Consider the following 26146-nt stretch of genomic DNA (forward strand, 5'->3'; position numbering starts at 1 on the left):
AGAGGTTTTGTGTGGAGAACGAAATTCAAGCTGATATCGAAAGCTTGAGATTGCATCCTGCTGTTCCTTTGACATAAATCCTTGTTTTGAGTCACAAATCTCACAAGTAACTAGATGCGCTTTGATGACAGTTCTGCTTGGTGGATAAAGACCTGTGAATGTAACAATTTCCCTGTGTACCATCAATGCACTGAAAGCAAAACTATTCTATCCACACAACTGCCACGCATTTGGCAAAAGGAACTCTAGCATTCCAGAAACAGTTACATATCTTTGAATTGACATCCATTGTGGTTCTGCAGACGAATGCTGAAGATTAGGTAGGTATGTCACGTAACTAATGAGGAAGTACTGAATAGAATTTGGGATCAAAGAAATTTATTGCACAACCTGACTCGAAAAGTGATCGGTTGGTAGGACGCATTCTGAGGCACCAAGGGATCACCAGTTTAGTACTGGAGGTAAGTATGCGGGCTAAAATTCGTAGAGGGAGACCAAGGGATCATACCGCAAGGATATTCGTGGGATAGAGGTTGCCATAATTACTCGGAGAAGAAGAGGCTTGCTCAGGATGGAGTAGCTTGGAGAGCTGCATAAAACCAGTCTTCGGACTGAAGACCACAACAGCAACAACTACTATTGATATCCACTCACAATAGCAGCCGCTGGCGGTGGTGTTAAGCAAGCTGGACTGTTACAACATGGAAACAGATCATCTTCAGGAATTAAATCTTTTTTTAGACTAGCAATAACAGTATACACGCTCGGAAGCGTTGTTCTGCATCAAACTGCCGCCAGTACTAGTGTTGTAGAGCAGGTGAGTAAATACGAGTACGCCCTGCAGCTGCTAGGGGAACATTTGAAGTGACTGAGGGGCCTGACCGTTGTGCCACAAAAAAATCTCGCTTCACCTATACCTTTTACGATGCCAAGAAACTCCAAAAATTGCGTGGTTTCCCCAAAGTAAAGAAATGCTTCGAAATGAACATAATTTAAGGAATGAAATCAAAACAAAACCATTGTCCTCAATTGCACCACAGTCTGTGTGTCTGAGACTCAGATGATCTGTATGTCCGATATGTGTCTGACAGTCTGTGTCCCGCATCAACACGTGTGTGTGTGTGTGTGTGTGTGTGTGTGTGTGTGTGTGTGTGGTAAGGAGGGTAGGGGGTCATTGGACAAAAGGGGATTTATGCACTCCCTTGAAATCTGAGAGGTATAAACTTCTTTATTCATCAGAAAATTCTCATGAATTTCTAGCAGTGAGTTCCTGCGATTTTGTTATGTCCACAGAAGCAGCAAAAACTGTGGCTTTAGCAACCTCTGTATTGTTGTGACCTGGCGGTCTTTGCGTTACCTTCAGGTGCCGCGAGCGGTTAACGCCGGTGTGCTATAAGGTTAACTCTGAAAATAGAGGCGGATGAGTGTCATATGGTAGGCACATCTGTAGTGGACTCGGCCCTTAATGGAACTGCCAGAGAAACTGAATCCCAAGGGACCAGCACTTGTAGATGTTGCGGCTTCCGTCGGTTCTCTTTTAAAATAACGAACATGGCGACAGGGTTAGTAGAACTTAAAATGGCTGCTTTACTTCCGGTGTCTAGTCGACAGGTACATTTAACCTTACCTACTAATCTTTTACTTTCTTGCCTGTAGCCAGAAGCGGAATTCATCACTTCTAGCAGGGTTTCGGATTATTAATTAAATCGTTGTAGAAGGCAGCATGGGAATTCTGTAGATCAGAAGTCGTATCTCATACGATATAGCACATATTTACATAAGCACACACACGGAAAAACAAAGTAGTCTGTTACTATCAAAATATAGGATATTGCACACATAGGAATAACACATGCCTGACGCAGGAAAGTCTTGTTACAGGACAGTACAAAGGCCATAACTGTGCAATATAAATTCTGTTTACTCGTGCAGTCCTTGAGGAGGAGGACGAGATTAGTGTTTAATGTCCCGTCGACAACGAGGTCATTAGAGATGGAGTATAAGCTCGGATTCGGGTAGGATGGGAAAGGAAATCGGCCTTGCCCTTTCGATGGAACCTTTCCGGTATTTACCTGAAGCGATTTAGGGAAACCGTAGGAAACCTAAATCTGGATGGTGGGACACGGTTTTAAACCGTCGTCCTCCCAAATGCGAGACAAGTGTGCCAACCACCGAACCACGTAACTAAGTGCACTGAGAGATAAATCGTAATTATTATTATTCACCAGAAAGAATAAACTGAAGCGACAGGGGCAGTACAAAGCATTATCACGCAAACATAGGAAGCTTTGTTGCGCCTACCAATATACTGTAAATCTAAACCGTTGCATTTCTGATGGTTCACGATCATAATGATTGTGGTTGCTTTAGCTCTAAAGCGAAAGAGCACTAACCAGAGGTGTAAGGTCAACGGCTGCTACTGAGAACAGTAAGCAAGCACAAAGAAATACAAATGGCGGCAACTTCCGCGCTACTGAACTCCACGGACCTACTCCAACTAACAATTGCAAGCAAGTGAGGACGATAGGGCCTCTCCCGTCAACTTTGTTGCCGAGAGCATCGCAGCCCAGTAAGCGTCCACCGGCAGAAAGAGGAGCCCGTAGCCAACGTTAACAGAGTGACAGTTAAGCATTGTTCCGGCCCGAAAGGCCTGGTCTCACGTTTCCGAGGTTGGGACCCGTAGAGTCATGAGAATCCTGCAGAAATAGGAGGACAGACAGGTGTCCGTACGTCACGAAGAAAGCGTGGTCTGGAATCGAAATAACGGCCCCAACAGCCTTTGTGGCTGTTCGCCAGTTTCCGAATTAACAGTAATTTTTAAATTAAGGCTCTGAAAATTACTTCGCCCCCACGAGAATACAGTCCTATGAAGCTATGGTGATATCTGACTGCCCGGATATGTTAGGATGATTTGGTTTAACTGACGTTTAATTTCACCGACTTCCTCAACAGTAATCGGATCGATATTTATGATACATCTAGTGATTCGTAAATTTCCGTATAGTTTGAATCTGCCGTCAAAAAATTTAAATGTATTTTGTTATAAAAATCATTCTTTGTAAGAAGGCTCTTAAGGGTTGCAAAAAAAATGGTTCAAATGGCTCTGAGCACTATGGGACTTAACAGCTGTGGTCATCAGTACCCTATAACTTAGGACTACTTAAACCTAACTAACCTAAGGACATCACACACATCCATGCCCGAGGCAAGATTCGAACCTGCGACCGTAACAGTCACGCGGTTCCGGACTGCGCACCTAGAACCGCGAGACCACCGCGGCCGGCTTAAGGGTTGCAGTCTTTCCTACTGCGCACCTTAAGATAGGCTAGAGAAAGGTCTCTATTCTACACACTGAAGTTCATAGTTGTATATTTTCTGTTCTTGAACAGCTGTGCAATAATTACGTAGGTGGTGCAGAGCGACTGCATGAAAGATTCAAGTCCTACCTAGGCGAAACATTAAAATTTGACGTCCTACATCACTAGACGGAGCTGAAATGTTCGACGTCCGTTTTATTGACGCCGATTGAACTTTCTGTTCAAAAAACCATTGGGACTTGGTATGTTACGATCTCTGTTTCCCAAGTTCCCATATGCTGGGGACTGTTGTCCAATCCCGCGTAATAGATTTCCGAGAGCATCACCGCACCGTCCGAAGTGTGCTTGTCTCCCTTCGTGTGTAGCCACGAGGGACGGATCCTCGCCATTTTTGGTACAAATAGTAGTAAGGATTGTCGCCTGCAAGGTGTTTGCTAAGAAGGAGCTGAGTGCTACTATTTCACTCTCGCTGGTGTGGTACCCCTTGCTCGTAGGCTTTCCTAAGCACTCCCAAGTATAGGAGACACGTTTAGCTACGAATTCAAACGAGGACTAGTTAACAACTACGTTCTTACAACAGAACTGATACAAATTTGTTACTCGAAACCCAGACGAGATCATCAGAAAGCCATCGGATAAGGTAATCGCTACATACGATGGCGCCGGACGGGCGACTGAAAAAGTCACTTCTAGCGAGGAAACGATACGCTTTGGATCCCATTCAAGTTACATTGGCGTTTAGACTGTATGTGCATTGCGTCAGATGGCGCTTCTGGTTTCGCCTCTCGGGATTTCCGACGTTGGCAATGGCTACTGTTGTCCTAGACCATAACAGTTTAACCATAATAGTCTACGGATGAATAAAGCTACTACTAATGCTACCACTGGATGTGTTTGGCTATCACGCTGTTCACCGGGCATCATGCTTTATCGTTGGCGCGGCAACCGTTTCGGTGTTGTCCTGAGGTCGAGGTCGTTACCACCTCTCCCTCTCTCTTTTACCCGCACAGATTTTATCGAACATCAGAAAAACATCGATCTAACATCTTGGCCCTCGGATTCCGGAGATAATTCTCAGCACAACGTAAACATGACAACCATGCCTAACCAGCAATCGTCTGCATGTCACGCAGGGACACCCACTCCCCTCGATAACCGACGGAATCACAACAGTTGTTTACTGTTTGTCTGTGGGCAAACAAGATCCGTGACCGCATGTTGAGTTTACAAGGCAGAGTTATTGTAACAGGCTACAAAGAATATAGCCATGCAGTACTGTATGTATGTACATTTATACTTCTGTGGGCCCAGGTGCATGATTACAAATGAGAGGAGAAAACGTGAGTTTGCAAAGGTCGAAAAGGTGTCCTTTGTAGGAAGTGGGACCTTCTCAAACTCTGTGGCGTGGGAATACGATGCAACGTACAGCCACAGAGTTTGTAACCCTGCTGTATAGTGGGCACGGCTGCACAACAGGGAGCCAAACGAGGAGCCGAGTACGGCCTTGCTTTCTAACATTCAATTCTACTTGCCCATTTGTGGGTGGTTTTTGGGGTCCCTCTCATACTTCACCCTAGAAACATAAGAAACGCATCTTGTTCAACTGTAATTTTAGTAATCATCATTAAATAAAGAGAGATATGAAAATAATGAAATAAATCCAGTAACATAATCATATGTAGATAGCTGATAGCTAACGACGTATTATAGGTGGCAACCAAGGCCAATAACCGTTATTTATTCATGGTGTTTTCATGTTACTTTACTACGAGAGGTATAAATGTGTTGTGTTTTTCCGGTTATTTTTACTGCTATCGAAAGGAATTCCTCAATAACTCTGATATTTTTGCATTGCAGGCTTCTAATTTTCAGATTTTTTCTGAATAAAAATGCTTTTATTAGTCAACTCACTGGATATCCTGGATTTATTCGTATGAAGAATGGGATTTCAAATCGAAAAACCAAGAAGATCTTGGCTAACTCTTTGCAAGACGAATGACACGGCAGTTGATCTCTGGGGTGTAGAGTGGAATTAAATCACCACCCAGCACCATTGCGTCTTGGCTCCCCACTAAAAGGGGTAAGACCGCTTCAGTGAAGAAGGCAGAGCGTTCCCATCGCTACCCCGAGCATCAAGGTGACTATATGTTAATAAGAGTGTGAGAGCCATACCCCTAGCATCCGGAAGATATTGGACGTCGTCGACGGGTAACCCTTCAGGGATGAGAATCACCACACCGCTACCGGTATCCGACACGTAAAAAACAAAGGGGATACACCCAGATGTGTTAAGAAAACCATCGATACGCACTTCTTCGCGAAGGCCGAACCTTGAATGATCAGCCGAAACATATTCGACGTGGCCATCAGAGTGTTTGAATGTTAGTCCCTGGGTGAAACGTCGTGCAACATCAGCGCTAACTTCTTCGGTCGGCAGTTTGGTGTACACGACGCTACTCGTGAAGGAGAAGTAAATTCCTACATCCCAAGGTGAGAGATGAACTTCGTCACGTACGAACTGTACCACTTCACGATTCCGAGGTCGCGCATGTTTCGCAAGAAATGTGATCTGTACAGTACCACGGCGGTAAGATAATGCCGTTGCAGATCAGAACTTGGATTAATATAGGGGTGTAGCAACACGCGCTAACGAGTGGACTGAAACAGGCCGGCGGAGCGCTTCCCATAAGGCCGAGTACGTCGGTCTACGGACGACGAGACGACGGTCAACTGAGCTACTGCGGAATGACTCACTACACTTCCTCGAAGATTTACTGCCGCCATTAACTCTTGGTTCAAATGGTTCAAATGGCTCTGAGCACTATGGGACTTAACATCTATGGTCATCAGTCCCCTAGAACTTAGAACTACTTAAACCTAACTAACCTAAGGACATCACACAACACTCAGTCATCACGAGGCAGAGAAAACATGAACTCTTCTCCTACCTTCCAAGCATCACAGAAGTTCTCCTACAGAACTTGGGGGACTAACACCCCTCGAAGAAAGGACATTGCGGAGGTTCTTACCTTACATTTATGTACATTCCGGATCAACTGCCATCCCTGAACCATTCATCAATCCTCTGCAGAACCTCCTGCAAGTCGCTACAGTCTTATGGCGTTGCTACGTTCTTATAGACAACTGCATCGTCTGCGAACAGTCTTAAGTATCTTCCGACGTTTTCAGCTAGATCCTTAATATACGAGTATACCAAACTCCAATCATATTAATGTGGAGAAAGAAAATTGTTGAATCTTTCCCTCCTTTGATAAACTAGTAGGGACGCCCATGCGCTTAAGGCAGCGTAGAAACGTATTCGTTTGTCGAATACACAGTAACACCGAGACAGCGCGGTAAACAAAGGGAAGCATGTGTTCTTCAAATGGAATTACCGCTTCAGTTTGCTAGAGGAACAATGATAACCTGTATAGCGCCAGTATTATCAACGAAAGAAGCCAGCATGTTGGTTGTGGGGTCTTTGTGTGAGGAGGTTTGTGTTTCATCCCTCCAGTACAAGTAACAACATCCTATGACATAAAAAATTAAGTAATAACTAATCAGTTGTTACCAATACTAGAGATCAAGTGGGGTTAGAATTGTTGTTCACGCACATGAATCATGCCACAGAATCAAAATGGCGCCCAGGTCTCCTATCAATTGAAATATTACCTGCCACACTAAGAACAGATTTTTCACAAAGGGTTCGTCTGCATAGTAACGAACGTGTCACTCTCTTATGTTTAGTGCTTTTGTCTTTCTGGGGATAATGGACTTGTGATTGTATTCAGTAACTACACTGAAGTGTGTGAAACACATACAAAATCGATGTTTAAGAAAATGTAAAACTATTTGGCCTTTCTAACGCGTCAGTTTGTCTCAACTGCTATATTCAGACCTTATACAGTCACCTACTTCATATGGGCTGTTATAAACTGTTGCGTCGTTCATTCGTTCACCGTACCATCTGAGAGTCAGCATTATCTTTTATGAGGTGGTTAGGAAGATGGTTCCCAATTTTGAAAATCAGAATGTTCTCTTCACGTTTCCATTATTATGAAACCTTTCTCTGATAAATTACTCACCCTCTTTGAATCCTGAGGTGAGATCTTTTCCTATCCTTAGCTTTTCAGCGTTTTTAATCAATCCACCCAGGCACCATGATACCCCCCAGGACTCTTCCCGTTGTGCTCAAGTAAAGCACCAGTGGCTGGAATGCTGACTACTGTGTAAGGATCTCACATAATTCAATTTTCATTGAGATATTTCAATCTCATTTTATCTATGACAATAACAGAAGCTGAAGAAATGAATTAAGTTCGTGCATCTCTCAGGACTTGAACCTAGATCTCCGCGCTCACAACAGCAGCACAGTAAAAAAATGGTTCAAATGGCTCTGAACATCTGAGATCATGAGTCCCCTAGAACTTAGAACTACTTAAACCTAAATAACCTAAGGACATCACACACATCCATGCCCGAGGCAGGATTCGACCTAGAACCGCTCGGCCACACCGACCGGCTGCACAGAAAAAATGCTGCACAGACTATCCTAGACGAATGCCTTCTCTAACATAAACGTCAATTCACGTCTTCAGCTTATTTTCCCCTTCTTAGATTGTCACTAACAAGGGGAAAATAAGCTGAAGACATTGTAAATAAAGATGAGACTCGACCATCTCAAGGAAAATTTAGTTATATTAGATCACCTACATCGAGGTACAGGCAAAATTTCACCATTACGTCCAAAACTGGGGTGCTATTCCACTACCGAAGAGCCTCGTCAATAACGATGATCTATGAGCTAGAAACTAAGCTGGAGATGTGGACTGAAGTTTCTATTGCGGATGATTTAGGACTCGGGTTGCCGAGATCGGTGTTATGTCTAGCACACCTACATGATATACCGAGAAACTTGTGTTGAAGTCTTGTCTGTGACAAAAATTTTAATTCTTTTCTTCAGCTTCTATAATTACTTGAGTTGCGATGTTGGTTGGGTTTACGCAATTTTTCATATCATTCGATTGTCGTAAACATGTCCCCGAGTCAACGTTTTGCTTTTGTGGTAGAGATTCCTTTTTGTTCTTTTTAACTGTAATGTGTACCAGTGATTTGGTATCTTCTCTGTTTGCACCTTTGGATAGTTTAGCATGCAAAATCAATGGTGTTTATACTTTACGTTATTCTGCAAATCATTCGACTTCCTTTCGAGAAACGTGAACATTTTTCATGAAAGCTTTGCGTTATCAATTCGCTTGGCTCGATTATACTTGACTTTTGGGCACTAGTATACTACTTTTTCCATTATTGCCAAGCAATGCACTTTCTTTCAAAAAAGGCAGGTTAATGATTAATTGTTTAAGAACTGTAGGTAGGTAGAATCTTCCACATTCCTAAATTCATAATTAGGAGTAAGAGTTTTGCGTTTTAAGAAAATAGATCTTAGTGAAACACTATTTAAATTGGTTATAGCTTGCTTTAACAGCATGATATTGCATAGGTGGAAGTGCATACCCCCCACTCCCCCATCAACCATGTACTTTGCCGTTGGTGGAGTGGCTTGTTTGCTTATGTGACATAGACAGCAATACCGCACGTGGAACGACAACGGATGGATATCTGTTGCGATGTGAGACAGACAGGTGGTTTCTGAAAAGGGGCAGCAACACTTTTCAGTAACTGCAGCAGCAACAGTCTGGATGACTGGGTGAACTTGCCTTCCATTATGTTGGTTGCATAAATTCGTAGCTTTTTCTGTTTTGCATGTTGTTGTTCCGGTTGCTATGGATTTATGTATCGGTTGTCAATTTTTAATTGTTGTTCACTACCGCTCTTTGATCTTACATCTTGTCACTTTGTCGTTTGGAAATAGTGAGTGGAGCCATGGACGCTAGAAAATGGAGTGCCAAGTGGAGACTTTGAAACATTTTCGATATTCTTCTGTCCGAATTCACTAGAGGAGTGAGAGAAGCGGAGGCCGTGCATGGGGATCACACCACTGGACAGAGTATGGCAAGAAAATGGTTTCCTCGTCTTAAGGAGGATCTTTTTGACATTATTAACCCTCCAAGTTCAGGAAGACCTTCGTCGTTTGATAAGGAGGGTTTAAACACATTAATCCACAATGATCAACGCCACTGTACTCGAGAACTGGCAAATGTGATGAACTGTAATGTGTGGGCGTGAATTCTTAAGGGACCTAACTGCTGAGGTCATCGGTCTATAGACCCACACACTACAGAAAGTAACATACGCTAAGGACATGCCCGAGGGAGGACTCGAACTTCCGACGAGAGGGGCCTCGCGATTCATGTCATGGCGCCTCTAACCACGCAGCCACTCCGCGCGCCGAAGAACTGTAATCATTCCACCATATTGCGACATTTGCGTGCAATGGAGAAGGTTCGAAAATTGTTTGTGTGATTACAGCATGCTCTAAACTAAAATCAAAAATCAGAGGGTGGCCATATGTGCCTCTCAGCTTGCTCGTCGTCATTTGGCTCGAGAACAACGCCTACCAATCCTGGCCTCTACCGTTACTGGTGATGGGGAATGGTGTCTCTGTACTAACATAAGGAAAAGAAAGGAATAGTTGAGCCCAAACAAAGCAGCAACTCCCTGTGAAAAGAACCCCGCACATCTACAAAAGACAACGTTAAGCCTCTGGTGGAACAGAAACGGTGTAGCGTACTACGAATTGTTTCCCCTAGATGTAACCATCAGTACTGACAGCATTGTCAGCAGTCATATAGACGCAATACAAGAACAACGAACAGAATTACTGCGTGAAGTGATACTACTCGATGAAAAGGCCCGCCCTTAATCTGCTAGACTGATAAAAAACACTATGCAAGAATTGCGTTGGGAAGTCATTCTACACCCGCCTTGTTTACCTGATCCTGCGCCCTCAGATTTTCACATTTTCCTCTCTCCATCTAACAGCCTTGAGGGAATTTACTTTCTAGATGAAAGTGCGTTCCGAACATGGCACAGTCGCAGAATCGAAGTCACCCCAGCGTTGGCAGACTGTTGTGAAGGAGAATATGTTATTGATGACTAAATTCGCTGCTGTGTGTACTTCTTGTGTTTATTAAACTAAGAGAAAACGTTAAGAACTTATGCACAAAACCTAATAGAAACATTGGATTTCGAAGGAGATATCGAATTTAAATGGTGAAAAGAGAAAATTAGAAAAATCAGTAAATGAGGCACGCGGAAGGGAACACAAAGATATAAGAAATGAATGAGATGCTGAAGGACTAGGCAAGAAAGGCTAGAGGACAAATATAAGGACTTACAAGTATATTTCCTGCGGAAAATATAGATACCGCCTACAGGAAAATTAGAGAACCCTTTCCAGAAAAGAGAAGCAGCTGTATGAATATCAAGAGCTCAGACAGAAAATCAGTACTAAGTAAAGGCAATATTATAGAAAGGGATAGAGTACGTAGATGAAGCTGAGAGATATGATACTGCGAGAAGAATTTCACGCAGCACTGGTAGACTTAAGTAGAAACAAGGCCACTGGAGCAAACAACATTCCGTTAGAGCTACTGACAGCCCAGGGAGACCCAGCCATGAGAAAACTACGCGCAGGACATATGAGACAGATGAAATACCCTCAGACTTCAAGAAGAAACTAAGAGTTCCAATTCCAAAGAAAGTAGTTGCTGAAAGGTGTGAATATTACCAAACTATCAGTTTAATAAATCATCATTGAAAAGTACTAACATTTCATTTATTGCATATTTAAGACCTGCTGCTTGATATTTTAAAAATCAGGCCGTACATTATACAGTTTTACATGTAACAGCACATTGTTTCACATTACAAGCAAAGTTTGTTTTCACTAATAAACAAAGGTAATAACAATGAGTTACAAAGAAAATAAATTAATTGTAAGTAACGGAGTATTAACATAATAAACGTTAGTAATTTTAAGGGAAACGATAGAAAGATAGTCCTAATACGAAATAAATGGTACAAGCTGACCTTGGGGAAGATCAGTTGGGTTCCGGGGAAATGTAAGAACACGCGAGGCAATACTGACCCTATGACTTCTCTTAGAACGTAGGCTTAGGAAAGGCAAACCTACGTTTACAACATTTATAGGCTAAGAACAATGTTCTGACAATGTTGTCTGGAATATTCTCGTTGTAATTACGAAGGTAGCAGGTGTACAGAACAGGAAGCCAAAGACTATTTACAACTTCTCCAGATGTCAGAGAGCAGTCATAAGAGTCGAGGAGCATGACAGGAAAGCAGTGGTTGAGAAGGGAGTGACACACGGTTGTAGCCTGCCCCCGACGTTATTCAGTCAGTACATTGAGCAAGCTGTAAAGGAAACCAAAGATATTTGGGAGAAGAAACAAAAATTTTGAGGTTTGCCGATGGCACAGTAATTCTGACAGAGATAGCTAAGGACGTGGAAGAGCAGCTGAACGGAATGGACAGTGTCTTGGAAAAAGGATACAAGACGAACATCAACAAAAGTAAAACCAGGATATTAGGGGGTAGTCGAGTTCAATCGGTTGATTCTAACGGAATTAGATTAGGAAATTAGACAGACAGATTTGAGGGCAATGGAAAGAAGCGTTTATTAGGAAGAGAAATGAGTTATAATCGAATAAAGATTTAAGTGTTAGGAAGTATCTTCTGACGGTATTTGCCTGGAGTGTAACCATGTATGAAAGTAAAAGAAACCAGATAAACTGTTTGGACAAGAAGAGAATGGGGGCTTTTGAAAGGTATTGATAGAGAGGAATGCTGATGATTAGAAGGGTCGATCCAGTAGTCATTGAGGAGATAATGAATTGAACTGGGGAGACAAAGAATCTGTGGCAGAACTTGGTTAAAAGAATGGTTGGGTTATTAGGACACGACACATTCCAAGACAACAAGGGATCACCAATTTAGTACTGGAGGGAAGTGTGGAGGTTAAACATCGTAGAGGGAGACCAAGAGATGAATACAGTGAGCAGATTGAGAAGGATGTAGATTGCAGTAGTTATTCAGATATGAAGAAACTTACACAGGATAGAGCAGCTTGGAGAGCTGAATCAAACCAGTCTTCTAACTGAAGACAACAACTACAGCGACAACAACAACAACAACAACAACAACAACAACTGACTATGATCACCACATTCTCATTCGAAAACCCACTATAACTTCAAGAAATGTGTATATACTAGGGTGGAAATCAGCTCACTTTTACTGGGAGACATTAATAACGAAACTACAATGGCTCCCACTTGAAACAATTTTATGGCTAAAAGAATAATTGTATTAGTATTGTTACGTCCCTATTTCTCCATAACCGCAACAGAATAAGTTTTCCACTAATTCCATTCGTCCAGTTAGAGCCACTGCATATAATAATACTCGGACAGAAGAGACACATAATTAGACGATTCCAGAATCATATTTGATAGTGTGCTGTGTTCTTTAGAATAACAATACTATGTCATTTTCCTTTTTTTCTTACTTCTGGAGGGTTATTCACCAATATATAGGACAAAAAAGTGGAATAATCACCACGGATTAAAAGTCATTGTTTTTCGTAAGAAATTATTTCATCAAGGAGGAATAACTGTGAATTTCCCTTTATGAACTTTTGGTTTCTGTGTGCATTTAGTCTCATCAGATGAAAAGGAAAAACACAAATTATACATCTGTATTGTTGAGTAAATTAGTTTGCTGATAGTGGTATGGTACGTAATAGACACATTTCATTTATCACAGAAAATTAACTTACAGCATTGGGTAAAATTTCCCAAAAAAAAGGTGCAATTTTATCGTGTTTAACATTTAGCAGTAAAGATTTGGAATTAAAAAAGGATTGAGTATGAAAGATTATTTAAATCAATCGTTGTTTGCCTTTAATGGCTACAAATTGGTTTTCAAGTGATTGCATATGAGTACACGTGTGTCCACTTGCAGCAGTGTTATTTCCTTGTCATACAGACAGGCTGCAAATGGTCCAGTATAAAATAATGATCCTGTAGCACATATCATGTAGTCTTAAAACGAGTATTAAAGTGCATTTACATTGAATCAGTCATTTTATTCCCAAGATAATATTTCGTTTTGCAATTTGACCAGTATATTTCATTCGTTTTTACTGACGACTATTGACGTTTGAAGCTGGCCACCAACTTGACTGACTTTTGAAGTAAAGATTATTATGGGACTGGGTCTGGAAACTACAAAGCGTGCGTAAGCTTTGCATTTGGGGCCCTGCCTGAGCTTCCCCCACTCTGTAGCTTCCCCCACTGCAGCTGTCTCCCACCACTGCCTGTGTGTCCCCACTCCGCGGCTCCTCCAAGAGGCCACGAAGAGCGCAGCTGACACTTAGTTCGAGTCAGATCTCCGTGCATAGTGCGACTTGTGTGAGCTATTCGAAGAACGTCTCAGTGCTTTGCGCGAGGTCCGGGCGGTTTCATAGTATCAATTGGATAACTCTATAGTGCATTATGTCGTCACTGGCTGCCAATGAATTAGGACAGAACGCGGTTATGTGCTACTTCCCTTGGCTTCCGTACTACCTTAGGTACCACATTGGGTTTGATATTCTTGTTGATACTCCTGATGCACAAGGGGATCCTTCTGTGGCGGGTCAATCTCCCCGCTTGATCCATGTTCAGTTGCACTTTCCAGATGGGTTTCTCTGTAATCCTGCTAACTTCGATGAACTGCCACATCCCCTTTTCTTTCTAGGTGGTGACCAAGACGTCTACCCTCCACACCCCCATTTCAATCTGCCAGTGTACCCAGATTACTTACATGCAACTTCACCCTTGAACCACCTTGTACAGATGTACTTCCACAGAGTTATGATGTGCCAAGGACAGCTTGATACTCGTGTGGTTGTACGTGTCGTAAATGGTCAGCCTGGGGAATTTATGGCAATTGATGACACACTATACGGTGCCATTCCTCAATGTAAGGAGTGCGGTGAGTTTCACAGAGAGCCAGAACACGTTCGCAACAGACGACCACAATGCGGTCGAAAACGCAAGCGTTCAAAGCAGTCGCACAAACAGCCAGGACGTTCACATCAGCATCACTCAAAGTCTGGAATAACAGGTCAACGAGACACACCATATCAACCTAGACCCACAAGCAGTGAAAGTGTCGCCACAGACCCCAGTGAGTATAACGTAATGCTTATGAACTTCTTCATTAACAATTAAAGCGTAACACAACCTATTAACTATGATTGTCTTTGTAATGTTCTCTGTAAACGTGCTGCTGTATTCATGAATTGCACTAAAGGACTATCAAATCAGAAAATGTCGTTGCCACTATCTAGTGAAAACAGGTGAATACACTGCTGCCAACAAGATTTGAAGTAATTGTGTTATGTAATCACTATGAACCTTCGTTAATCACTAACAAAATTCGTACTTCATTAGAATGTGATAAGGTATATAAGCCAGATGTAGAATTCTGTGTGTGGAACATGTATGATAATTTGTTGACTGTGATGCATACTGAACAACTGCACACTTACAATTAGAAAATACTAAAGCAAACTAAGAATTCTAAAGTACATATGTGTTATGTACATAGAGCATTATTCTGTACAGACTGCAGCACGTGTTACAATCTGACTTGGCCATTTTAGTTTCAAGTCGTTCCTTTTCAGCACTGTGTATTTAATACTGTTTCGTTATTTTATACACATCCTGTGGTATCACCGCCAGACACCGCACTTGCTAGGTGGTAGCCTTTAAATCGGCCGCGGTCCGCTAGTATACGTCGGACCCGCGTGTCGCCACTATCAGTGATTGTAGACCGAGCGCCGCCACACGGCAGGTCTAGTTTAGAGAGACTCCCTTCCACTCGCCCCAGTTGGACAGCCGACTTTGCTAGTGATGGTTCACTGTCTGCTTACTCTCTCATTTGCCGAGACGACAGTTTAGCATAGCCTTCAGCTACGTCATTTGCTACGACCTAGCAAGGCGCCATATTCATTTACTATTCTGAACAGATAATATTGTGAACCGTCAAGAGCGACGTTCATCATTAATGGATTAAAGTTAAGTATCAAACTAATTACGTCCGCTTTCTGAAATCTAATTCCTTGTCATGTTCCAGACCTCACGTCAGTAGAGTCCTTCCCTCCTCACGCCAGCCTGCGTGAGCTAAAACGCGTGCATTTCGGCCCCCGCCAGTAACAAGGTGTTGGCTCTTCTGCCAACACAACACATCCCGCTCTAGTTTTGTGTTCTATGCAGAAATTACAATAACGTGAACTTATGTTCATAGTTACTGAGGGGAAAGTAACAAAATTTATTTGTGATGTGTGTTTGCTTTTCTACTAGATGCAATAACAAATCTCTTACCAAACATTTATGAGTATGAGTTCTCTTAAGGATAATATGAAAACACATAACAAATTACATTCTGTTACTCAGTAAACGGTATCTAATTTAAAACTATACTGCTAGTTGTAGACTTCCACTGATTGTCTGTTATAGCCACATAAATTTTTTTTTCAGGCTAATGAAAATATCTAAATTTCGAGTATGGAAATCTTAATTAAATTGTGCACAGTCGTGACTATCAAGCTTCTAAGTTCAGTTGTATTTTGGAAACTCAAAATTCTCAAGTAAATCACAAATAATTTGCACAAAACATGAATTTTTTTCACATGAATGAAATTGTTTCAGGAGTCACAGTTGTGCATTAAGTTATCTTGTTTAAGTTTTTACCTAAGCCCAGAATAAAACATAACAGGAAATTCCAGCGATTTAGCAGTCTTGCAGAGCATACAGCAGCGAAGAAATATTCGTTTACTTGTAATTTCTTTTTTTAAGAATAACTTTCACTAGCTGTGCTGTATTGAACTAGTTATCAGTGACTTACCTGTAGCAAATAAGTTGTTAGATTTCTGTTAAATCTTCTACCTTTTTTTTCAGGAAACCATCTGCAAAATCAAGATGAACCCACACTGATTCATCAGATGGCAGGTGAAGATCCACATGGGTTACCTGAAAAGATGGAATGATTACAACACAAAAAGGAGAATGTCAGATCAGTTTCCACACGGGCTACTGCTGCCACCATCATAAAGAAAATGGATCGTTTTGATGAGGATGGTCAGAATAATGGTGAAAATTTTGTTCAGGGTGACGAATACATATTTTTTGATGGGTGGGTAATATACATGGATTAAAAGCTAAGTAAAATGTCCATGTTCAACAGTGAACATATAATAGGGAATAGCTATGTCTACGGAATACATCACTGTTGGATGAATAAGCTTAATATGAAAACTTATACTGAAGCTGTGACAGCAGTCATACTATTTTTGTTGTGGAATTACTAAAGTTAGAGGGGACAATTACAGCAAAGTATAACTGGAAATAGAAGTAGATATTTTGGATGAATTACACTCTTGTAATCAGGTTATTAACCTTTGGATGTGGTAAGTAATATCTGACCTATACATCTGTGTTGTTTGTGCACTACAGTTCGATATGATTTCACGAATTCTAAATTTGATGGTTGTTACGAGTGACTGGCAGAACTTTTGTGAGAATTAAGTGAAAAAATATTTTTTATACAGTGTGAAGAATGGATGCTTACCTTTACCAGATATGATATCATACTTGACTGTTTATCATAGCCTTTTATAGCATAATGCAGTGTATTGAAACATTTCTTGTTAGATAAATTTTTGGGGATGTGTTTTTCTCTAGATATAGTATGCATATTACTACAACTTGTAAAATGTATGACTAATTTAATTTTTCTATGAAGGAGTTCTGATTGATCAGTTTTCTATGATTCTTCCAAAAATTATAGTATCTTACACCTGTAATTCTACAAGAGCGCTAAAAATATGTAAAAAGTACAGTTTTGTACTCATTCACATAAATACACCAGTTATCCTTAATATAATTGTCAAAATATTTATGTAATTGACAATTTTGCCTTTTGATGTATTTCTTTTTAATGAGTATTTTATACTGATGTAATATTACATCTGTATGTTTCTCATTTATTAAAGAATCAATACGTTGAACAAAATCCCTTTCATGTGATTTTTTTCCATTTGGAATTTAGGCTACAAGTAAGCAGTGACATATCTAAATACAAGCTGAAGAACTTCTACAGCATATGATGACGGCTAACATAGAGCAAATTAATATGAATTCTAAGATTATAGGTCCCTATAATTAACACAGTTTAGTAGTGTGAGATGAGATAACATATCTTAATGAGAGTATTTTGCTCATCATCAATGTTTGTGCTAAAATGCTGCCATGAAAATGGTGTCAGGATTTTCTGAAGCATTGACTGAAGTTACACACAGAATGTTTCTTGCATAACCAGAACAGAGATAAAAATGTACATAGACAACTAGCAATGTTACTGTGTCAGAAACAACAGCTGCTATTTCTAGAAATTTTTGCAAATATGACTCCAGATCTGCTGTACGTACTTAACGTATTTATATATAGAATAAATATGTCTTTTTTTTAGTGGTGTAATCGTAATAAAGAATACTTGTATATGCAATTTTGCTTATATTATGGCGCTTAGAAGATTCAGGACAAAAATTTCGACAAAATCTTTCATTGAATGACATAGTATTCAACAAATTAACTATTATCGAAGTTAGTAAATTAACGGCAATAAATTCGTCATGTGACTGCAGCAAATTTGTAAGAGAAAAATTGCAGTTATTGTCCTTTAGGAATTTTCATGAATCTGATGCTGAAAATAAATGGATATAATATATATTTCTCAAATACACTATTGTTGTGGCAGCAAGGAAGCTGACAATCGTGTCAGTATTGAAGTGGTACAAAAATTTTAGAGCAATTATTAGCTTCTTAAATGTTTTAATGATCTTTATTCTTGTATGTCTCTCTCACAGTTTTCACATCAAGAATTTTGTAATGAGTATCTGGGTGTAAAACTGGCTTATTCAAAATATTGTCATGAACAGGGGCAGTCACTATCCTGCTTGAAAGTTGGTAATGTCACTGAGAACAAAACAAAAATTTTATTTCTAGAATGTAATACATAAAACACAAAAATTTATGTTGTGAAACAAATACTGTTTGCAAAATCAATGCCTCTCGTAAAATATAGTCACACTCACTGAAAGCAGATCACATTACAGCAGTTCTAATTCATTAGCAGCGCTTTTAATCAGTACAAGATCAATATACCCATGAATGCTCTAAAACAGATTATGTTCACACAGTACTTATCTAACATTTTGATCACTAAAAACCATCCTTGCTCAATGTATTCCTATATATTTTATAAGACTAAATGCTCTTGGACAAAGATTCTGAAACACCACCTACCTCACATGGTAAATAGATAATATAAAACATAAAGTAATTGACAAGTAAATAAAAACAGGATGCTATATCACTTAAAGAGAAACAATGAGGACACTGTAGTAGTTTCGTCAACAACGATAAAACATTTTTTGAAGTTATTTTCAGTTCATTATGAAAGTTAAGAAATTCTGATATACAATTTAAATTTATGTACGAAATACTTTAAATCGTTCATTAAATAGGCGACCAAATAAAAGTCAGTCACCTGCATTTATACATCAATATTCATAAATCTGCAGTCACAACACAGTCACAACAAAATGTCACGTAGAAGACAGGTGGCCATGTTAAAAATGAAAACCAAAACTTCACAAGTTTGGACTGGTCACTATTTAAAAATTCATGCTTCAAATTAACGTGAGTTTGTTGTTCCTAATAAAACGCACTTCCAACATACCCATCTTCAGAAATCTTTCAAAAAATATCAAAGCTCTATGGAAATTACAAAAGAGAATCACTAATATAATAGTTACAACATTGCCACCGTATTTCGTCGCAATTGACCATGGTTATAATGAAAGCTAAATAAGAAAATAATATAAAATTACAGTGAAAATAAGAAAACGAATGAAATAGGCCATACTGGCTGACCTCAGCGTCTAAGAAAACCTATCAGTTGAAAAGAACACAAGAGCTACAGTGAGTGTCTTTACAAAAATTGTAAGAGCATAGAAAGAGAATAAACAAAATAAATATTTTGTAATGCTATTCGATGAAAAATGAGGGTACAGTTTGTTACTGCTAGTATAAAAAGTGAAAGGTGAAAATAAGAATAAGATCTAATATCCGTGCAAACTATCTCTTCTCGAGATACAAAAAGGTATATAAAGTTAACACTTTTGAAAACGATAATGACGTTCAATATCTGAGTAAAATGAATTTTGTGTTTAGATACGTACTATTCGTTGAACTATCAACATTGTGCATAGTGTTTGTAGCAGGAAATGGCGGGGGTTGTGTGTTGGGAAGGTAGAAGATGGGTAATATGAGAAATCAAGGAGGTGTCACAGCACAAGTGTACAAGTGTTAAATCACCTTATTTTTGGCAACTTTCTTAGGGAAATTAAAGGTCCTGCGTCTATAACAAATCTTGAAAAATATCAAAAACCAGCTTCCAATTAGAGTGTAGAGTGGATTTGCTCATACAAAATATTACGTGGCCTGCCATTAATTATTTTTTTTTGTAGATTTCAATCTCTTCCAAAATATACAAATCTCACTATTTGTGCTCTATACTAAGACAGGTAAAGGCTTTTCAGTTGCCTCCAAAATATGTTTATTACTGACAAGATGGTATCCTAGGGCTGTGGAATTTTTATTGGAAATTTTTTTTTGAAAATCACGAAGCGTTTTTTATCGGTGATAGCTAATATAATCATGAGTGCTGACTCTCTTGTCACCCAAGGGCCTACAAACGTGCGTTCTTCTGTGCAATGTTAAACAGATTAGCAAAGTGAGACCTCGACCAAGCATGCATTGAGAAAGAACAGACAGTCATACAGATCAGTTTGCAAGATGTTTAATGCGTTAAAGTTCGGGGTCTAGCTCTTATTCAAACCGGTTTAACGAACCCAACACAAGGGCATTTAGCAAAGCTAATACACAGTTACGCTTCCAGACACATAGAAAGGTCAGACCAGTGCTGCACAATTAGGCAGGTGAAAACCTAATTGGATTTTTAAAACAGGTGCCTGCAATAAAATCATGTGACTCTTGTGAAAAAGAATTTGGTCAATCGAACAGATCGTGATATTCAAGCAAGATTTAACGAAGACTACAATGAAACAACACACCCTTAAGAAGCCATTTTGTCAGGACCAGACATACCTTGGAGGCAATTGAAGAGTTTTTAACTGTCTTCCATTCAGAGCCGAATGGTTTACGTTTGGATGTATTGGTAGAGATAGAAATCGGCAAAAAATTTAATGACAACCTACGTAACATTCTGAATGAGCAAATCAACTCTAATCGGAAGAGCGTTTCTGACGTTTTTCAAGACACAGGTCTTTTAGTTTCCAAGTCCCATGTTCTAAATAATGTAATTTGGCACTTGTGCTGTGAAGCCTCCTTGGTCAACTGCGTTCTTTATACAGTCACATCTCAAATTACTTTGTACACAGAGTTCCAGTCTGAACATATCTATTTCCTTTTCACAAAAACAAAAAAAGATATACAGATGTTAACTAGTTGTTCCTACCCATCACCTTCTTACATTAAAATACTGGAATGTTACTATGGAAAGGAAGGAATTGTCAAGGAGAAATTTTCTCAGGTTATTACCAAATTTTAGTTTGCTCTCTGTGAGCTGTATTAGTGATCAAAATTTGTTGTTGCAGCACTGAGTATCAGTTTTCGTACTGAAGACAACCTTAAGGCGGAGTTATGAATGTCATTTTTCCTTCTGGTATTGTAATTATTTATCTCATTGTTCCCCTTGAACAGTAGTGGATTATTTATAACCAATTTCATGAAGGAATAAATATACTGTGAAGCAGTAGTCTGAACGTCCAGCTCCTTAAACACAGGACACACATTATCATCACGACACGTTTTTGCGAAATGAAGATTTTCTTTCTTAAAGATGAATTATGCCAGAATATTATTCCATAATACACTATTGAACGAAAATACGGTAAATATGTAAACTTTCCGGTTTCTCTCCCCACAAGAATTTTAATGATTCTAAGCTCAAATGTGGCTGAAATGAGTTGCTTTAGGAGTTCCAAAATGTGTTTTCTCCAATTTAAATTCTGATCAATATGTACCCCTAAGTATGTTGAAGTTTCCACCGTACTTATTATTTCTTCTTCGTGTAGTACCTCTAGACATGCAAAACTGAATATCTTGTGTCTTTTTAAAACTGAGGGTGAGACCATTCTCCAAAAACCGGTCAATGACACTTTTAAGAACTTTGATTACAATTCCTTCTGTTTCTGTGTGTATGCTTACATTGATTATAATAATAGTCAAAAAGAACTAATTCTGCTTGTTGTATACTAAATGGACCATCGTTTACTTACGTGAAGAAGAATAGACGACTTAAGGCTGAACCTTGAGAAAGCCCATACGTGATTTCTTCCCAGTCATAACTCTGCCCCCAGATTATATTGCTTGAATTACTAAGAACAGATCTCTGCATTCTTTTGGTTAGATGCAACATTATCCATTGATTGACTATATCATCAATCTCATAAAATGTTAATGTTTGTAGGAGAATACAGTGACACACACTGTTAAATGTCATAGAGAAGTCGCAGAAAATACCTACCAGTGCTATTTTATTATTTAATGCTTGTAAAATCTGGTGAGAGGACGTGTAAATGGCATTCTCAGTAGAGCAACACTTCTGGAACCCAAACTGTGATTTGCTAAGGATACTATTGTTGCTAAGGCGAGATATTATTCTAGAATACATCCCCATCTAAAATATATTGGAGAATGATGTCAGCAGTGAAAGAGGTCGGTAATTATTGACATCTCTCTTGTTACCTTCCTTAAAGAGGGGTTTAACAACGCAATATTTCTGTCTCTCTGGGAAAATGCCTTGAGTTAATGACACATTACATTTTTCAGAGAAAACTGGGCATCTTATATGGAAACAAATTTGTGGTACTCTTTTAAAATTATGCATTGTGGTGTTGGAAGTCAGATGTGGAAGCTGGAGAGATCTGTAGTGACTGAATAAGAGTCCGTAACCGTTCTTTCCACCAACCAGTCGTCTTCTAAAGTTGTGTCTCCAGCGCAGAAGACAGCTCGTCGGTTGCGGGATTATCTTCGGTGGAGTCTGCTATGCTGCCATCTCGAACTCTAGCGTGTGTTTGTGCTTTTTTTGTGGGATGCCATTTGCCCAGGTTAGTCGCTGTATCTACAGAGGTCAAGATCTGTAGTACTGACAATGATGGTAGGCGACACCTTTTATTAATGTATCCTGTTTGTTTATATTTTAAAATATCACTTCTTACACTGCCTTCCACAACACTCGACATAGCTTTCGTATTATTACGGTAACTTTTCTGACAACTTCCGATATAGAGTACGACTTCTGTCCAAAACGGAGATACACGTCCAGCCCTCCGGAACACCCTAAACAGAGTGAGTGTGCAGCCGAAGTACTTCATCTCACAGGCGTGCCAAAGGGACCAGAGTGTGACCGAAACATTTCTGTAGTAATATCATTAATCTTATGTTTCTCAAAATAAGTGAAAATTAATAAATGAAAACGACAGACTCGTAGGGTAACCATGAGAGATTGTCATACTGAAACCTCGATTAAATACAGTGAAAAATATATAAATAATTAATAAGAGAAATTTGGCATTTTAGCGCCTAACTCCCGAATGTGCCGACCAATCTGAAGCAAGTTCAGTACAATTGGGGGACTCTCCCACGCGAATGGTATATACTGTACCATCTGCTGCTTGTACCTCAATCCACTTTTGTACAATATGCTACTTCACGAGTATGAAGGTGCATGTAGGTGAGTTTCTAGCAAGATAAAATACTGGCGGCCACAGCAAGAAACATCACACATCTCCTTCCTTCTTTCATTTCCAAAATCGACCTCTTCTCGAAGACAACTAACAATTTTGGATATGAGAAAATTTTGCCCTAAATTTAGAAAAAATGATAGCCGTTTCCAATCTCTCAGTAGCTCCCCTACTCTCTCATTCATGGAAATTCCTTAAAAAAAATCTAGGAAATTGTTGTTCCTAAAAGATCACCCCAATTAACCTAAACCATATTCTTACTAATACTAAACATTATACTTTCTCATCTCAATTCTTTCAAAAAACCTTAACTAAGGACACATTATATCATGAACTACTTCTTACTACAAAATATCATTTATTATTTGCAGCACATAGCTGTCTTTTAAATTTTCTGTAGTCTTGTTATTCAACAGTAAACATCGGCACCTGGGCCATTAAATCTCCTCACAAACACTCACTACACATATTAATGATTATATATGATAGGAACTAAACAATATATGTCGTCGGCGCAATGCCGTCCATTTTCACACGTCGCACATTTCTCATCTGGTATCAGCGCACTGTCGTCCACTTTTATCTAATAACACATTTTTTACTTAAACCAGCACTAGGCCAACCATATATATTGTTTACTATCACATAATTAATAAATTCCCTAAATTATATAAGCATGTAAGTGTCATTGCATAAAATTCATACATAGAAGCTACATAGTTTTATAAATATAGCCAACGTTGCATTCAACATAATACAATAATATTTACAATGCCTTTGTTACTGCTACTGTGACTACAGGACTTTCATTTAAATTGTCTCCTCGTATGGCTAACGTCTTTATTTCCTAACCTTGACTCATCAGTCAGTGCACCCTCGCCCCATCTGTTAACATTCTGTCATTACGCATCAGGCATGACTCATTCCAGTCAGTACTTACTTTCATTCAAGTTAATGGCGGTGCTCGACGCACCGCTATCTTACGTCTGCTTACTGAAAATGGAAATGATACGAGAATAGCTCTCATTTTATACTTCAGGTTAAATTTTTTATTTCATTTGGTAACTTAACTGGGCATTCAAACAAGATTCATAGATCTTTTGAGAGAACTGAAAATACCCTATATCGTGATGATAGAGAAAAATAGCGAAGCTTGTAGCTTATTATGGATTTTACTGCTCAAACATGTAAACATTATGAATATAACAAACATTTCTCATGTGCTTTATCCATTTGTATCTCAGTACTTTTTATTCTCTGTATCCTGCGTGAGATTCATGTTTCGTGTTCATTAGCTGTGTGGGTAACATTTCTGCATCGTGATACAATTAATAATTATGCTTCGGCGGAAATACTTAGCCTACTAATACCTAAATGTGTGACCGATTCTCACGTCCCATATTACCTTTCTATTCCTTACCATCATATATGAGGTGTCGACTTCTGTGGTCGATCCAAAACTGTTTTATTATCATTTATATACGTGTGGTCGACTTCTCAGGTCGATCCAAAACTCTTTCATCATCATTTTAACTGTGGATGGACTCATCCCAGCCTAAATATATATCTATTGCAGCGGAAAACTCATCATTGCTTTAATCACTCGCAAATCACCTACCAATTGTTGCTAATAAAGTTTGATCTAATCGTCTCAGGACCACTGCGTACTGTTTGTTCTAATTGTATCTACTTACATGGTTCGGCGCTGTCTTCTTCCTCCGAGTCAGCTGCAAGCTAGCTAAATTAAGTAATATATAAGAATGTTTTCTCTGTATATATGCGTATGTAATTCCTTTGCATTTCATAACATGTACAAAAAGTTTCTGTATGTAGTTTATAGGGTGTTATGCTGCTTGCTTGGATTATGATTTTAGGTGTTATAGCCTAGGTTCTGTATTTGTTTTACAAACTTTATCCTGCATGTTATCTTTTGTGATACATAAGTATAGTCTATGTTCGGTTGCTTAAATATTTAATTAGTATGTCTTTTGTTTCAGTTGATCCGTTTTTATCTCTATTTATTTTTTACTTTATTTTATTTAATCAATTAATTAATTAATTTATTTATTTTGAATAGTGAATAAGGATAGATGGCAGATTTTAGTTCTGAATGATGAAGAGTGAAGAACTAACAATGTGAAAAGAAATGAAGTAAATTGTTAGTTAACTCGGATGCCTAGTAGGCGTCAGCTACCTAGCAATGCAAACAATGCTACTGCCCGCTGAGGTTTCTCGACATGCTATTCCTGTATGAGTTATGGTGGACGTAGCGGCCTGCACACCTCCTGTTCTTACGCCAGCCTTCCAGCACTTGTCTGTTGCCCGAAAGCGCGTCCAGCCAATCTAGTACACACAGGAGGCTGTTAACCTCACTCTTGCTGAGGTGAATTAACTTCTCTTGTATAGACGCTGAAACTTAGGAACTATTATTTTTACTAAGTCATATTCACGTAAAGATTCAGTTAAATATTGATCCTTTTCCCAGTAGTGCTGGAAGAACTCCTTATGACGATCGCAGCCACTGTTTTCAAAGCTCCTGGCTTCAAATATTTCTGTTTTTATAATGTATTGTGTACTTGTGGACAAGCATTGGTTAAAGAATGCCTTAACGAATTCTTGTTGTGTATTACATGCGCTGTTGGCTGCCGTTCCCCTTGATATTGCATCCCCTTCAAAACAATTGGCTAAAAATTTTATTTTCTGCTGTTCTGACACGTTGTCAGCTATGATTCCCTCAAACTGACGAATGAAATCAACAGGGTGTATGCTATCTTTGCTAGAATATTTATGAAATTTGTAAGCATCAGCATTGCTGACTACATCATTAATATGAACAACACCCTTACGTTATTCCCGTTTAGTCCCCATTTCGAGTTTCTGTTTTAAATTCAAATGGCTCTAAGGACTATGGTACTTAACATCTGAGGTCATCAGTCCCCTAGAACTTAGAACTACTTAAACTTAACTAATC

The 26146-nt window shown here is 39.3% G+C and overlaps 1 protein-coding gene across 1 annotated transcript; it reads left to right on the top strand.

Annotated features, from left to right (window-relative positions):
- Nucleotides 1–13790: 13790 nt before the first annotated feature.
- LOC124556781 lies at nt 13791–16811 on the top strand. The gene is made up of 2 exons (XM_047130789.1): nt 13791–14468; nt 16244–16811. The coding sequence occupies exons 1-2, from the start codon at nt 13793–13795 to the stop codon at nt 16330–16332; spliced, it is 765 nt and encodes a 254-aa protein (XP_046986745.1). The 5' UTR covers nt 13791–13792; the 3' UTR covers nt 16333–16811.
- The last annotated feature ends 9335 nt before the right edge of the window (nt 16812–26146 follow it).

This window comes from Schistocerca americana, chromosome X (genome assembly GCF_021461395.2).
Source record: "Schistocerca americana isolate TAMUIC-IGC-003095 chromosome X, iqSchAmer2.1, whole genome shotgun sequence".
Classification (NCBI taxonomy): domain Eukaryota; kingdom Metazoa; phylum Arthropoda; class Insecta; order Orthoptera; family Acrididae; genus Schistocerca; species Schistocerca americana.

Coding starts and splice junctions, on each gene's coding strand:
- LOC124556781 (XM_047130789.1), top strand. CDS start 13,793: ATGTCGTCACTGGCTGCCAATGAATTAGGACAGAACGCGGTTATGTGC. Junction 14,469..16,243: donor AAGTGTCGCCACAGACCCCA/GTGAGTATAACG, acceptor CTTTTTTTTCAG/GAAACCATCTGCAAAATCAA.